The 16,159-nt window shown below is 39.3% G+C and overlaps 2 protein-coding genes across 4 annotated transcripts in view; both read right to left on the reverse strand.

The window, feature by feature from the left end:
* LOC130917662 (calpain small subunit 1-like) overlaps positions 1-4,138 on the reverse strand; it is a 28,907-nt gene extending 24,769 nt beyond the window's left edge. The window contains exon 1 of one of the 2 annotated variants that reach the window (XM_057839291.1): positions 3,990-4,138. The gene's annotated coding sequence lies outside the window, so the exon portion shown is untranslated. Of the gene's footprint in view, positions 1-3,873 lie in introns of both variants that reach the window. The other variant, XM_057839292.1, reaches the window with a different exon arrangement.
* Positions 4,139-14,504: 10,366 nt separating this feature from the next.
* The window catches only part of LOC130917264 (SR-related and CTD-associated factor 4-like), a 96,005-nt gene continuing 94,350 nt past the window's right edge, over positions 14,505-16,159 (reverse strand). For both annotated transcript variants that reach the window (XM_057838503.1, XM_057838502.1), the window contains exon 18: positions 14,505-14,947. In XM_057838503.1, the coding sequence (XP_057694486.1) occupies positions 14,697-14,947 (251 nt within the window). In that variant the 3' untranslated portion in view covers positions 14,505-14,696. The remainder of the gene's footprint in view (positions 14,948-16,159) is intronic.

Raw genomic sequence — 16,159 nt, forward strand, 5'->3', positions numbered from 1 at the left:
AACTTTAAAGCACATATTTATCCTGTCTGGCAATTTACCCAAGGCCAGTAAATAGTGTTTTAAACTGCTTTGACAAAGACACGTTTATTGTGATCTTGTATTTGTGTATTACTTATAATTATATAATATTTGCTGCCACCGTCAGAGGGTGGGCCTTGTTTGCACTAATTTAAAGATTTTAAACTGTCAATTCAAATATCGTATTGGAGAAATTGCATTACTTGAAATAAATCTATTGCAACTTATCAGTCCCAGTTCTTGTCTACAACACTGTCCAAAAATTGTCAATGCATATTCCAAATAGAATAACAAAATTAAGTCACCTGACTTTGTAATTATTACACCTGTTCATTATGAAGACCTGAAGTAAACAAGCAGTTACAGTTTGTCAAGAAGTTGTTCAAGTCATGTTTTGGTATTCATATTTTATTGACTTTTCATAACACTTGGGATCGTGTTTGTAAGAGCAGAGCAAACTGAAGTTTCAGCGTGCACTCTTCGCCTTTCCAACCTCTCAACGCTCCGATGTGGTGCGCTTGACCTCAGAATAACCCAAGAAGAGATATGGTGACCAATCGGGATGTGTTGTCAGCATTTCATATGCAGGTTTTCCTAGTAACACAACAGGTAGGTGAGGAGGAGTAGGTTAGCATTGCTACCGAGGCAGATTTACACAACAGTAAAGAAAAAAACAAAAAACGTATTGAAACCAAAACGGATAAATCGTTCAACTTACAAGAGTAGAGATGAGGGGAATACACTCTCATTCCAGCAGAAATATGATCATAAGAAATGCTTTTCCGACGAACCGCTGCAATCCAGCCATCCGTCGTACCTTCGTGATCTGATATTTGGTCCTCCATGCAGGAAAACGGTGAAAAGTGAGTCCATTTTTCCTAACCCCTTTTTTTGTCGTAGGAGACGCTGTTGCACCCGGTAACGCAACAATAAGCACCCATATTTTCTTTCTAAAACACCGAAAGAGTTAGCTTAGCACTACCACACGTTACAATCCGCATTGACTCTGCCGGCCCGGAAGTGAATTATATTGCCAGCATGGAGGCGGGTCCAAACAATGACGTAGTACGTCCCATTCCCTATTCTTTTCACTAAATACTTTTTTACTTGTACTTGAGTACATTTTTGGACGACTTACTTTGACTTGAGTAATGTTATTTTGAAGAAACCTACTTGAGTACATTTTTTTGGCTAATCTACCCACCTCTCCTGGAATGACCCGAAATCAATAGGAAGTGAACCCTAAGTACCCTAAAATGAACGAGGAAGTGGCCCAGAATCAACTCATTGGCAACTAAAAATGCCATTTCCCAATGGCAGCAATGGCAGCTTTACTTTAATAGGTAAACACCCATTTCCTGTTATTTTGGGGGCACTTGCTGCTGATATCAGGTCACTTCCTGTTGATTTTAGGAACATTTTGGGGTCACTTCCTGTGGATTTGTGGACATTTCAGGGTGGCTTCTTGTTGATATCGGGTCATTTCCTGTTGATATGGGGACATTTCGGGGTCACTTCCTGTTGATGTCAGGTGACTTCCTGTTGATTTGGTGACACTTTCAGGTCACTTCCTGTTGATACCGGGTCACTTCCTATTGATTTTGGGACATTTCGGGGTCACTCCCTGTTGATTTTACGGACATTTTGGGGCTACTTCCAGTTATTATCAGGTCACTTCCTGTTGAATTTAGGGATATTTTGGAGTCACTTCCTGTTGATTTGGGGACATCTAAGGTCACTTCCTGTTGATTTTGGGACATTTGGGGGTCGCTCTCTGTTGATATCGGGTCACTTTCCGTTGATGTCAGGTTGATTTGGTGACACTTCCGGGTCACTTCCTGGCGATACCGGGTCACTTCCTATTGATTTTGGGACATTTCGGGGTCACTTCCTGTTGATTTTACGGACATTTTTGGGCTACTTCCTGTTGATATCAGATCACTTTCTGTTGATATGGGGACATTTCAGGAGCACTTCCACTTGACATCGGGTCACCTCCTGTTAATTTGGGGACATCTCGGGCTCGCTTCCTGTTGATATCCGGTCACCTCCAGTTAATTTGGGGACACGTCGGCGTCTCTTCCTGTTGATATTGGGCACTTCCTGTTGATATGGGGACACTTCGGGGTCACTCCCTGTTGATATCGGGTCACTTCCTGTTGATTTGGGGACATTTTGGGGTCACTTCCTATTGATTTCTGGTCACTTCCTGTTAATTTGGGCACATCTCGGGCTCGCTTTCTGTTGATATCTGGTCACTTCCTGTTGATATTAGGTCGTTTCCTGTTGATTTGGGGACATTTTAGGTCACTTCCTGTTGATATTAGATCACTTCTTGTGGATTTAGGGGCATTTCAGGATCACTTAATGTTGACATTGGGTCACTTCCTGTTGATTTGGGGACATTTCTGGGTCACCTCCTGTTGATTTGGGGATATTTTAGGGTCACTTCCTGTTGATATCAGATCACTTCCTGTTGATATGGGGATATTTCAGGAGCACTTCCTGTTGACATCGGGTCACCTGTTAATTTGGGGTCATTTCGATGTCAGTTCCTGTTGATATCCGGCCACCTCCAGTTAATTTGGGGACACTTTGGGGTCACTTCCTGTTGATACTGGGCACTTCCTGTTGATATGGAGACACTTCAGGGTAACTTCCTGTTGATTTGGAGACATTTCGGGGTCACTCCCTATTGATTTCTGGTCACTTCCTGTTTATTTGGGGTACATTGGGGTCACTTCCTGTTGATATCTGGTGACTTCCTGTTAATTTGGGGTACATTTGGGGTCACTTCCTGTTGATATCTGGTCACTTCCTGTTGATTGGGGGACATTTTTGGACACTTCCTGTTGATATTACATCACTTCCTGTTGATTTTGGGACATTTCGGGTTACTTCCTGTTGATATTAAATCACGTCTTGTGGATTTGGGTACATTTTAGGGCCACTTCCTGTTGATATCAGATCACTTCCTGTTGATATGGGGACATTTCGGGAGCACTTCCTGTTGACATCGTTTCACCTCCTGTTAATTTGGGGTCATTTCGGTGTCACTTCCTGGTGATATCCAGTCACCTCCAGTTAATTTGGGGACACTTCGAGGTCACTTCCTGTTGATATAGGGTCACTTCCTGTTGAAATGGGGACACTTCGGGGTCACTTCCTGTTGATTTTGGGATATTTCGGGGTCACTTCCTGTTGATATCGGGTCACTTCCTGTTGATTTGGGGACATTTCAGGTCACTTCCTGTTGATATTGGATCGCTTCCTGTTGATTTGGGGACATTTTGGGGTCCCTTCCTATTGATTTCTGGTCACTTCCTGTTAATTTGGGCACATCTCGGGCTCGCTTTCTGTTGATATTGGTCACTTCCCGTTGCTATCGGGTCACTTCCTGTTGATTTGGGGACATTTCAGGTCACTTCCTGTTGATATTGGATCGCTTCCTGTTGATTTGGGGGCGTTTCAGGGTCACTTCCTACTGATGTCAGGTCACTTCTTATTGATTTGACAACATTTTGAGGTCACTTGCTGTTGATTTAGGGCTCACGTCCCATTGATTTGGCCATAGGTACCTTGTTCATTGAAACTGGGAGGACTAGCTGTACATGCTCATCTTTCACTGCACACATCATTCGTTCATTCACCCCTTTTTCACCCTCACAGTCCAAAAGTATTGGACGTCAAACGCCGTCGATGTTCATCCAAACGATTTCAGTATTGATGTAGGTTGAAACGAATTTGTCCCACGACTCGACGAATATCATTTTGTCGGTTCGAACTGCACCGCCAATCAACGTCGATAGCAACCACGGTCGCGGAGAATCAACAACAATCCGAGGATGACGTCACCTTTTACGCTCGTTGGATGCTGACTGAAACTTTCCACAGGTGGAGTCGGTGTCGCGTTGCTTTCCGGGACGCAAACAGGGAAGAAAAAGTGGCGCGTGTGTATGTGTGTCGCTTACCGACTGGAATGTCGGCGAGTGAAGAGGAGAAGAAGTCCGACGAACGAGTCGAGTGAGAGGAGAGGTGAGAAACAAGTTGCTTTTCAAGGTTTAAAGTGTCTGTCCACCACGCCCAGAGACGCACCCGCCAAGCCAAGGTTGCCAGATCGGAAAGACAGACAAGGCTCCATTCAGGGTTGCCAATCATACCGTGAAACCCGCCCAGCCCAGCAACCCGAATGACACCCTCCCATTATATAATATAAGATATACTGTATAATATACTGTATATATAATATAAGATGTTATTTTTTTTTTTAAAAATACAGCCAACCCAATGAAATAGAATGTTTTTTTCTTCTTTAAATCATATGTGACACACACAAAAAGTTATAGCTGACGTGTGTTATTCAGGTTTTTACATCTTCACTGCTGTATGTCTACGTATTATTTGTACTGTGACACGGACGCTTTGCGCAGTGACCAGTCAGGACAATAGAGGGCAGTGTTTAGCCTCTTACATTCTGAGTGACCCGCATTATTAGCTACAATTGGAAGATTCCTGCACATGATCATAACTAGTATTATTTTCAGAACGGTAATATCGGTTTATTCATAAGAAAAGAGCACAAATGTATTTATCAAGATTTTTTTGGTACTGTGAATACTGAATTTAATATGGTTCAATTCAATGCACTTGTAGTGTTATTACCGTAATTTGCGGACTATAAGGCGCACTTGACTATAAGTCGCCACCCACCAAATTTGACACGAAAACGGCATTTGTTAAGTCGCACTGGACTATGAGCCGCAGCTGTCCTCACTGTATTGTAGGATATTTACTAGGGCTGTCAAACGATTAAAATTTTTAATCGAGTTAATTACAGCTTAAAAATTAATCGTAATTAATCGCAAATCAAATAATCTATCAAATATGCCATATTTTTCTGTAAATTATTGTTGGAATGGAAAGATAAGACACAAGACGGATATATACATTCAACATACGGTCCATAAGTACTGTATTTCTTTATTAAAACAATAAATCAACAAGATGGCATTAACATTAACATTCTGTTAAAGCGATCCATGGATAGAAAGACTTATAGTTCTTAAAAGATAAATGTTAGTACAAGTTATAGAAATTTCATATTGAAAAACCTCTTAATGTTTACGTTTTAATAAAATTTGTAAAATTTTCAATCAAAAAATAAAATAGCCCGCCATTGTTGATGTCAATAATTACACAATGCTCATGGGTGCTTAAGCCCATAAAATCAGTCGCACAAAACTCCAAAAAACATAAGTAACAAGTTGGCATTGCACTGTGCTGTCCCTTTAATCTGTTTGAGCGGGGCGTGTGCGTTAATTGCGTCAAATATTTTAACGTGATTAATTTGAAAAATTAATTACCGCCCGTTAACGCGATAATTTTGACAGCCCTAATATTTACACGAAAAGATGGTAAAACTTTATTTGACATAAGACTAACAGCAAATGAATCACCATGAAGCTTTGAACCAATTGGCTGCAAAGCGTCATTGCTTCAAGAAGCTTCATTTGACCATCCCTGCTCCCTTGGGGGAGACAGTCAACCTCTGCTGCCACCTGCTGTCAACACTGTTGTTGTCCAGAGTGCCTCCTAGCATGCATTGCAGCACTACAATCAAAATTCATGTTCTGTGCTGTGTTCAGTTACTGTTCCAATTGTTTCATTAATAACTAGCTATGGTATTTGGCAACACCTTATTTGCCATAAAACTGCCATAACTAACTATAACCATAACTAACTAACTAACTAGAGCTGAAACAAATACTCGAGCAACTCGAGTAACTCGAGTTTAAAAACTGCCCCCAGTAATTTTATTCACCTCGAGGAATCGTTTAATTTTGCCAGCCGTAAGCATCACGTTTTGCCCGGACTACTTTAAATGCGGGACAACGCAATGACGTCACGTGCGTAGAGGAAGAAGCAATTAAAAAAAAAAAAAAACTTACTGCAGTAGACAGCTGGCACAAACTACGCCGACGTTGCTAAAAACTTCGCCCGCATGATGCTAGTGTGGTAGCAGGTAGTGTCCGATGCGTCTCATAGATATCGCATGCATTTAGGACTAGATGCGAAATGACAAACTCAGCCGCGTCTGGGCAGCGTTAGTAAACAGGCGCCATCTTTAAACAGTAGACTTCTCATCGCTAATACTGTCACTCGCTCATGTAACGTTAGCCCTTCAGAGGGCTAGGTTTCTATTGATTATGACCACTGTCGATGCGTGGCTAACGTGTCTTACAAACAGGATTTATTTAATCTGTAAAAACACATTGTGTAGAGTGATGAGGGTGTAAAATTAAAACATAATAAAGCTAACTGTCAGTTTTAGCTCAGCAGTCATTGCTGAATAAAACACCAAGTAGCACTGGTCCCTAATGTGCTCCAATACAGCAGGTATCATACATTTATTTGAAACACTGCAAAAACTCAAAATCCTATCAGTACTTCCAGTTTAGACTAACTCAAAACTTAACTAGAACTTAAAAATAGCTTGACACAAATGAAAATTCAATTGAAAAACGTGGGAAAGACACGTAGCTTTCAAGTGAAGTGTGTTATCGAGCGTAATTACATTTTTAGGTTAGAAATATGTTGTTTTTTTTAATAAGATCTAGAAGTTTTTGGAGTGAAAGCAGTGAATTTTTTTTTCTAGTCACATCTGAAATCCAATTGTTGGGCCGTTTTCAACAATGTACATCGAAAATAAAGACGTTAGCCACGTGTACATGCTGACTTTTATTCATACCGATTCAAATCATTCCAAATGGAAATTTCACATCAGCTGTTTACATGGCACTTCATCTATTCCGATCCAGCGTTTACATGTGACTGCCTTTATTCCGAAAGGACGTTTGACAACTGCCGTCTGACATGCGCAGATTAATCAAAACAAAGCGTCACGTTGCAAAACATGGAGATCGATCGTCAGATCAGCTGCTGTTTTAACTTTTCGAGTGGAAACAAAACTTCAGAATGATACGCCGTTCATTTAAAAAGTTGTGTGGGTGCGCTGTGCGTGTGCTTGGAAGCCATGTTGCAAGTGACGTTACTTACCTCACCGAGTGACGTCACCACGACAGTACGGAGCATGCGCAGAAAGAACCAGTGTTGTTAATAACGGCGTTACAATATAACGGCGTTACTAACGGCGTTATTTTTTTCAGTAATGAGTAATCTAATTAATTACTTTTCTCATCTTGGCAACGCCGTTACCGTTACTGAGGCGGGAAAGGCGTGCGTTACTATGCGTTACTAAGTTGGTTGAATAAAAAAAAGTCTGAGAGAAACGGACTCACGGGGACGAGAGCAGAGCAGGAGTGGGGAAGACGCCGTTGCAACCGCGATGCTAGGTGGCTCCAATAATACCTGACTGCAGCCATAGCCGACAAACTACACCCACATGACACGGTAGATATCATATTATAGAACTAGATTCAAATGACAGACACTGCTGCATTGCCAACATGTTTTAAGGACTACATGCGTTTGTAAACACCCGCCATCTTAAAGCAGTAGACCTCTCAGGAAGGCCCTGATGTAGAGATCCTTCCTAGCGAACCTAAGTAATTTTTTAAAATCTAAAATGCTCCTAAATCGTCTCCTTGTGCCCTGCAATTGGCTGGCAACCAGTTCAGGGTGTCCCCTGCCTACTGCCCCGAGTTAGCTGGGATAGGCTCCAGCACCTCCGCGACCCTCGTGAGGAAAAAGCGGCATGGAAAATGAATGAATGAATGCTCCTAAATCGGCAAAATCTTAACTTAAATCTATCTTTAAATGATGAAACAATTTTAAAACTTACACATGTTTAAAGTAGACAGAAGGGAACTAATGCAATAACAGGAGAAATTTTAACAACTTTAACGATTGATTCACAACTTTAAATGACTTCCACACATAGCAAAGGTTACTAGCTAGTTATCGCAATACCCTTGTGTCTAGTTAAGTGGAGGGTAAAGAATTGGGCTAGGACCAATTGTCCCCCAAACCCTTTAAGCTTCACATTGTGTGACCTGTGGTTTTTTTTTTTGTTTTTGTTTTTTTTTTTTTTTGAGGAAAAAAAAAATACCACTAGTTACTTTGCCAAGTAACTAATTACTCTTACATTCAGGTAACTGAGTTACTAACGCAATTACTTTTTGGGAGAAGTAATTTGTAACTGTAATTAATTACTTTTTTAAAGTAAAAGTAACAACACTGGAAAGAACGCAACCAGACACCATTCCGCTTCCCTGTTTACATGATATAATTTTACTTCTAATCGGTTTGGGAAAAGGAATATTCCACCCCTGTGAATCGGAATGAAATTCCATTCGGTTTGGGCCTGTTCATTCCGAATGAGGTGTTTATATGGAACACATTTATTCGGTTTGAACAAATATTCCGATTGTAATTGGAATATTTGGCTCCATGTAAACGTGGCAAGTGATTGACTAAAAATGGTTCAATACTGGATTAAATGTCTTTTTTTCCTCATGTATATTTTGGGCTGTCAAACTTATCGCGTTAACGGGCGTTAATTATTTTTTAAATTAATCACGTTAAAATATTTGACACATTTAACGCACATGCCCCGCTCAAATAGATTAAAAAGACAGCAGTGTCATTTCGACTTGTTACTTGTGTTTTTTGGTGTTTTTCCGCCCTCTGCTGGCGCTTGGGTGGGACTGATTTTATGGGTTTCAGGCTTCAGCACCATAATTATTATTGATATCAACAATGGCGAGTTTCTAGTTTATTTTTTGATTGAAAATTTGACAAACTTTAGTAAAACGAAAACATGAAGAGGGGTTTTAACATAAAATTTCTATAACTTGTACTAACATTTATCTTTTAAGAACTACAAGTCTTTCTATCCATGGATCGCTTTAACAGAATGTTAATTATTGTTAATGCCATCTTGTTGATTTGTTAGAATAACAAAATACAGTATTTATGTACAGTATGTTGAATGTATATATCCGTCTTGTGTCTTATCTTTCTATTCCAACAATAATTCACAGAAAAATATGGCATATTTTAGAGATGGTTTGAATTGCGATTAATTAATTTTTAAGCTGTGGTTAACTCGATTAAAAATTTCAATCGTTCGACAGCCCTAATATTTATAATTGCTCTTTACCTAAAAAAAAAACAAAAAAAAAGTTTTATCCGATTACTCGATAGAATTTTCAGTCGATTACTCGATTACTAAAATATTTGATAGCTGCAGCTCTATAACTAACTATAAAGAATTCAGGGATTCAAGCATTTATTCACAAGAATTTTCACCGGAAAAGCTCATCAGGCGGCCGCTAGCTACATTCACTAAAAGACTAGCATCGTACTTCGACATATTTATGTAAGATAATTGCTAACTGCACTTTTTTTTTGGGTGCTTTTAACCAAGAATCGAGACTGTTTTACGTCCATATCTATAAAGAACTCAGGGATTTCAGCATTTATTCACTAGAATTTTCAACGAAAAAAGCTCTTTGTCTTCCACTCGGTCAGCTTTGACAGCCTCGCCAACAAAATAGGCCATTTGTTTATCAGCCCCGCGACCCGTCAATACATTATGAAGTCTATGAATGAGTGTTTTCTTTGTTCCGATCATTTTTGAGGGTTAATGTTAATGCAAACTGAAACTCCGCTCACCATTTCGCCGGTGCTCTCCGGCGTTTCATGCTCCACATTTTCAATCCTTGGTTCTCGCTCAGTTGTTGTTGTCGCTTTTGAAAGCTTAGGTTTGAAAAATTTACGTATATCCACCTTGCCTCTTCTGTCCTCAGGTGTTTTTTATTTTTTGGTGGTGGGGATAAGTAAAGCAAATGACCATCTTTACGGTGCTAGTCACATGATCTGTTTGAAAAACAAATTTGACCCATTATAAAAAAAAAATGTTCATTGCATTCATTTTTGTTGTTTTATCGCTTTACAACTTTTATTAAAAACATTTTAACGGCAGTCGTTTTAAATTTGTTACATGCAATGACATTTTCGGCCACCGAGGGGCCCATTTTTTAATCTCGAACTTAATCTTGAATTTATAATACCCCTTATAGACCCTACCCACGTGACGTCACAACGCCTTCCTCCTGACTGGTGCCGCCCAATTGTCCGTCAACACATCATGTTTCCCTGTTACGGCCACGTACATTCCTCCTATTTACGACGTGTTTTTCTGCTCGTTAACATTAATAATCAAAATGGTGAAGGCGTGTGTGGCGGTCGGTTGCAATAACAGAGAAGATAGACGAAGAGACTTGAAGTTCTACCGGATTCCGAGAGACCCGGAGAGAAGAGAGCGAGATGGGCTGCTGCAATTCGACGAGAAAACTGGGCTCCAAACGATTACCACAGATTATGTAGTAGTCATTTTATATCTGGTAAGATGCATTTAATATATATTTAGAGGGTTTGGGGCTGACAACCACAATTAAGATCATTGCTAGGCTAATCGCCGACAACATACACGTATGTATGTAGTGAGAGTGCTATCGCTAAACCATATAAACATTAAAAGCCCTAACTCCATTGACAAACGACATGAAATACATTAGACTTGACAGTGGATGTTAGCAATAACAAAAGATTTTGAATTGAAAATTTCGTAACTCACCTTTCCAAGCACAAGATGGATTCCTGCCGAATTTTCGTGGACGAGGACCTGTTTCACCCAACCAGCAACGAAGTATTTATAAGCCTCCAAGATCTTAAAGTTTTTCAAACTTTGGTGAGAATAGGCTGATTTTGTGTGGACAATATAGTTGTACAGTTCAGGGTAGCTAGCAGCTTTTCCACATAACGCCTTTTATGCAACGCATCAAGTGAGTTTACGGCATCTGAAAGCACCGGGTCTTCCATGAAATGCATTATAAATTGCTCGATCAATTGAGACCATTGATAATGCAGACACAAAATGACGGACAAGTAGGCGGAACCATACAGCGAGCACGTGATTTTGTGACGTCGGTGGGTAGGGTCTATACTTTGAAGGAATTCGGGCCCCCCCTGGCCAAGCCGCGGAAACAGCGCCAGCCGAAAGAAATAGCGTTCCGCTGGCACCGCTCCCGCAGTCGGCCGGAAGGGCCAAGTTTCCACGCGTTCACTCCCGTGTTAACCTTTGGTACTGACTCTATGTTCCAAAAGTTTGAAGAAGGCTCACCGAATGATGGCTGAGGGACAGTTTCATCCACCAGGCTGTCAGGATTCTCAACTCTCTCCCTGCTCCTCGCATCCGCTCCATCTGGACTCTGACTTCCCAGTCCCACTTCACAAGCAACAGTCATTTTGCACACAGTCACTTTACAATAGGCACCTTAAAACAGTTACTTTATACTCACTTTATAATAGTCATTTATAAATAGTCATCTAGTCACTTTATATAACCCTTTTTGCACAATCATGCATGTTGGTATGTATGTATGTATACGTGTGTGTGTGTGCGCGCGCGTGTAAGTATAGGACAATACATTTGCACTATTGCAGTATGCTACTTTTCCAGTACCTGTTTTTATTTTGTGTGCTTCATATTGTCAGATTGTACAGTTGTCTATTTTTATATATATTTATTTCTTTTATTTTTACTGCCACTGAGGTTAGAGAGTCACGCAATTTCAATTAAAACTGAAACACACAATAAACCTGTGGACAATGGACAGCTGTCTTCAGAGTCGTGATGTCACTAAAGAGTTATCTAACTGCCGAGTAGTATGCAGCGTTCATATACCGAGGGAAGTACAGTAAAACGACGATGCTATCAAAAGCATAAGATGGTTGCAGATTCAACTAGATTGACAGCCTCTGTCTGTCCTTGCACATGTGGTAGAATTGACAATAAAGCAAACTTTGACTTTGATAACAGGTTTATAATTTATTCGTCGACAATAGTCAAAAACAAGGCAAAAACAGACGACGGAGAGACCCTGCTGGATCCAGGGTCGGCAAAACATGGCTACATAGAAATGTTCCCGAGCAGTGACCGTGTTATCTAAATGTTGTTCTTTTTGAAAGCTGCGGTGGAGTGGGCCGGGTCGAAGGTGTGGCTGGGTGTTGTTTTGGGATCATCCCTCTGTGGCAGATCAGGTTTGTGCATCATCCTTCGTGGCTGAGATGTGGTTGCCACGGCGACCGACACAGGTCTTGATGTCCAAGGTGCCCGCACTGTCAACTTGTTACCCTGGTTGGGCGAGGGTGCCCTCCGATGCTACTTGTTTTAGGACAGAGCGCCCTGCTTTTTGTCCTGGAGTGCCCGGGTGAACTGATTGCAAGAGTTGGTGCGTCAATCTTGCTCATGATGCGTTGGGCTTCTGTGATAAGATGGCGTTGTGTATCTTTTCTGCTTCTTTTCATTAAACTATGGTGTAAGTGCTATTTATTTTCTATTAGGTGTGTTAGAGTAATACAAACAGTCCTACAGTAAATATGAGAAATAGGGCTGCAGCTATCGAATATTTTAGTAATCGAGTAATCGACTGAAAATTCTATCGATTAATCGAGTAATCGGATAAAACAAATATATTTTTAGGTGAAGAGCAATTATAAATATTCATGAGAAAACAAGACATTTCATCTAATCTTGAACCATTTTCAGTCAATCAATGTCTTTATTTTCGATGTATATTGTTGAAAACAGCCAACAATTGCATCTCAGATGTAACTAGAATTAAAAAAAAAAAGACAAATTCACTGCTTTCACTCAAAAAACCTTTAGATCTTATTAAAATATATATATATTTATACCTAAAAATGCCATTACGCTTGATAACACACATCACTTAAAAGTTAGATTTTTTCCCACCTGTTTCAATTGAATTTCTATTTGTGTCAAGCCATTTTTAAGTTCTAGTTAAGTTTTACGCTACTCTAAACTGTAAGTCCTGATAGGATTTTGTGTTTTTGCAGTGTTCAAGATAAATGTATGATACAGGCTGTATTGGAGCACATTAGGGACCAGTGCTACTTGGTGTTTTATCCAGCAATGACTACTAAGCTAAAATTGATAGTTAGCATTATTGAGTTTTTATTTTACACCCTTATCACTCCACAAAGCTATGTTATTTTAAAGCCTGTATGTAAGACACGTTAGCCACGCATCGAAAGTGGTCATAATTAATAGAAACCTAGCCCTCCGCAGGGCTAACGTTGCGTGAGCTAGTGACTCAGACAGTAACGTTAATCTTATTTTTTAGCGCTTAGCGCTCTTTATTAGCGCTCTACTGCTTTAAGATGGCCGCTGTTTATTACCGCTGCCCAGACGCGGCCGAGTCTATCATATTGCATCTAGTTCAACATACATGTGATCTCTATGAGACTCCTCAGATGCTACCTGCTACCAGTCCGAGCGAAACGTGATGCTTAGAGCTGTCAAAATAAACGATTACTCGAGGTGAATAAAATTACTCGGATCAGTTTTTAAACTCGAGTTACTCGAGTTGCTCGAGTATTCGTTTCAGCTCTAATGAGAAATGATACTATTCCCTGATTGATTATATTACGTGTAGAGTAATGCAAACAGTTATATGGTGTGTGTGCGAGAAAGGTAACTATTCCCTTCAACTTTTGGGGCATTTACAGGTCACTTCCTGTTGGTTTTGGTGTATTTAGAGGTCACCTACTCTTGATTTTGGGTTACTGATAAGGAAGTGACTCAAGTATGTCCCCAAAGAGGGACTCAAAATCAACAGAAAGTTACCTTGCAAATGCCCTAAAATTAAGAGGAAGTGACCTGTAAATGCCCACTGTCATTACCCAATCGTGATGGCCTACAGGATCACAACGGATTCCTACTGTGCATGGGCCAACTGACGCCATTTTCTCCCCAGGGATGAAGGGAGTTATCAATATGTACGTGATAGATTAAAAAAATAAATATTTTTTTTTTTCTTTTTTTTGAGGGGGGCGATAATGGTCTCTGAAGGGTTTACTTGGGATGAGAGGACTGTTTAAAGAAATACTAGGTAACTTTTCAAGCTTCATAAAACATTTTCATAACATTTGTGATATGTCGACTAACAACTAGTCGAATGACCTCTTGACACCACAGGGAGATCATGATTTTACGACACTGTGCGGATGCGCGCTGGTCCTCATGGGAAACGCAGTCTTCCTTTAGGCAAAACACAACCGCTTTTGTCCAACGGCGTCGCTAAAATCGACCAAAACTGAAAAGTTACCGAGTGTTGCTTTAAACCGCAGCTTAAATTCATAAAATACATTCAGTTATTAAGTGTGAAGGCATGAGCGCTACATTTTCTTGTACACTAGATGGCGGTATTCACCTGAAGAGGAGCCATTAATCAAAAGATTTTTTTTACATGCCGCGATGTCCCGAAGGTGATTGATTTATAATAAATTCAGACATATAAAAACATTATTCAACTAAAGCTATTGATTGATCAATGGCAAAATGGCTTATATTTGATTATTGAAAAGACAAAAAAAACATCAATTTTAGAATATTGACCAAAATGAAAGCCAATACTGTAGTTGAAGATTTCTTTTTAATAACATGAAGCTTTCAATCATGTTCTTCTGCGCCACAAAAACACAACAGCTGTTTTTCTTCTTTTATCAAAATCCGAAGACAAAGCAAAACAGAACTTTTAGTCATTTCCAGACGCGGGCGTCATTCGTCCGCCGACGAAACTCGCTCGTCATTGTTCACATATACAAAACGACGGCAAACGCCATCACTCTCACCAGCCCCCCCTAGAGGTGTGGCGAGGTAGTCCGCCGAAGTTCGGCATCCCTCTCAAAGGCGGCGACGTCATTCCCTCCGGCCGCACGAATGGCGGGAAGGGCATAGGCATACGGAATCTCTCCGGGGGGAACGGGAGGAAGGGCGGCGCGTGAGGAGGAAGGCGCACGGGCAGCGGGGAGCCCAGTCGGGGGGTCGACGGATGGTCGCCTCTGGGGATGGCCGGCGCTCCCGTCGGAGATTTGACGGCTGAGGGAATGAAAGGAAGATCAATTTGAAGGTTTTGGTTACAGTTCAACGTCAAATATCTATCACCGTCAATGGCACGCATGAGTTTACCACGAGTAGAAGACGGGCGTCACGTCAATGGCAGGTGAATTAGGGATGCCACAATGAATTGACTAACCGATGAGCAAACGGATTAATTGTGTATTTTGATAGTCGATAAACCGAACCTCAAAATTGTCGCAATCCTTCTTTTTGAGACTCTTATAATAATTGTATGATTCTTATGTTAGATTATTTGTTTTCTTTCCATTTTCTTTCCCTTTTTTAAAAAAAAAAAAAAAAAAGAGATGGGAACAGTATATATATTCATATTTTTTATATTAAAAAAAAAAAAAAAAAATCGTCTTTTTGGATTTTTGTTTTTAATCTTTTATTTTCAATCTTATACATCAAAAGGAGAGGGAAAATAGTAAAAACTATTATTTTTGGAGTCAATTATAAAAAGAAGGAATTAACAATAAATATTCTCTTTATGTATTTTAATTTTTTTATTTGTAGAAAAAAGGAAGGACGAAAATATTTTTCATTATTTCCATAAAAAAAAAAATTTTTTTTAACAGTATTTCTTTTCAATTTTGAATGTAAAAAGGAGACAAAATTTGGTTTATTTTATTACGTATTATTTTTGGATTCAATTATGAAAACAAAGGACTGTACATTAAATATTCTCTTTATTTTTTTTTCAATTTTTTTATTTCTTTAGAACGGAAATAAAACCTTGATTTCTGGACTAATAAAATGTATTTTTTGAAAAAAATGCATTTATTTCATTTCCATTTTTATTTACTTATATTTTTCTATGTAAAAATGAAAATTGATAAAAAAAAAAAAAAAGATCTTGTATCTAATAATACAATTTAAAAAAATAAAAGGGCAAAAACAGTAAATATTCTCCTGTTATATTTATATTTCAATGACTGTTTTTTATTTGGAAAAGGATAAACTACATATTCTTTGATTGAGTATGTCATTTTATTATTTTTTTAAACTCATATTTTAAACCATAATCAAACAGGAGGAAAATACGCAAACATATTTTGGGATTTAAAAAAAATTTTTTTAACACACCCACCAAAAAAATACAAAAATATATTGAATGCTAAAAAAAATTTTTTTTTATAGTCCTCCATTTTTCATCGGGAACTTTGATATCTATATGATTTTAAAGAGAAA

This window comes from Corythoichthys intestinalis, chromosome 6, assembly GCF_030265065.1.
Source record: "Corythoichthys intestinalis isolate RoL2023-P3 chromosome 6, ASM3026506v1, whole genome shotgun sequence".
Taxonomy (NCBI): domain Eukaryota; kingdom Metazoa; phylum Chordata; class Actinopteri; order Syngnathiformes; family Syngnathidae; genus Corythoichthys; species Corythoichthys intestinalis.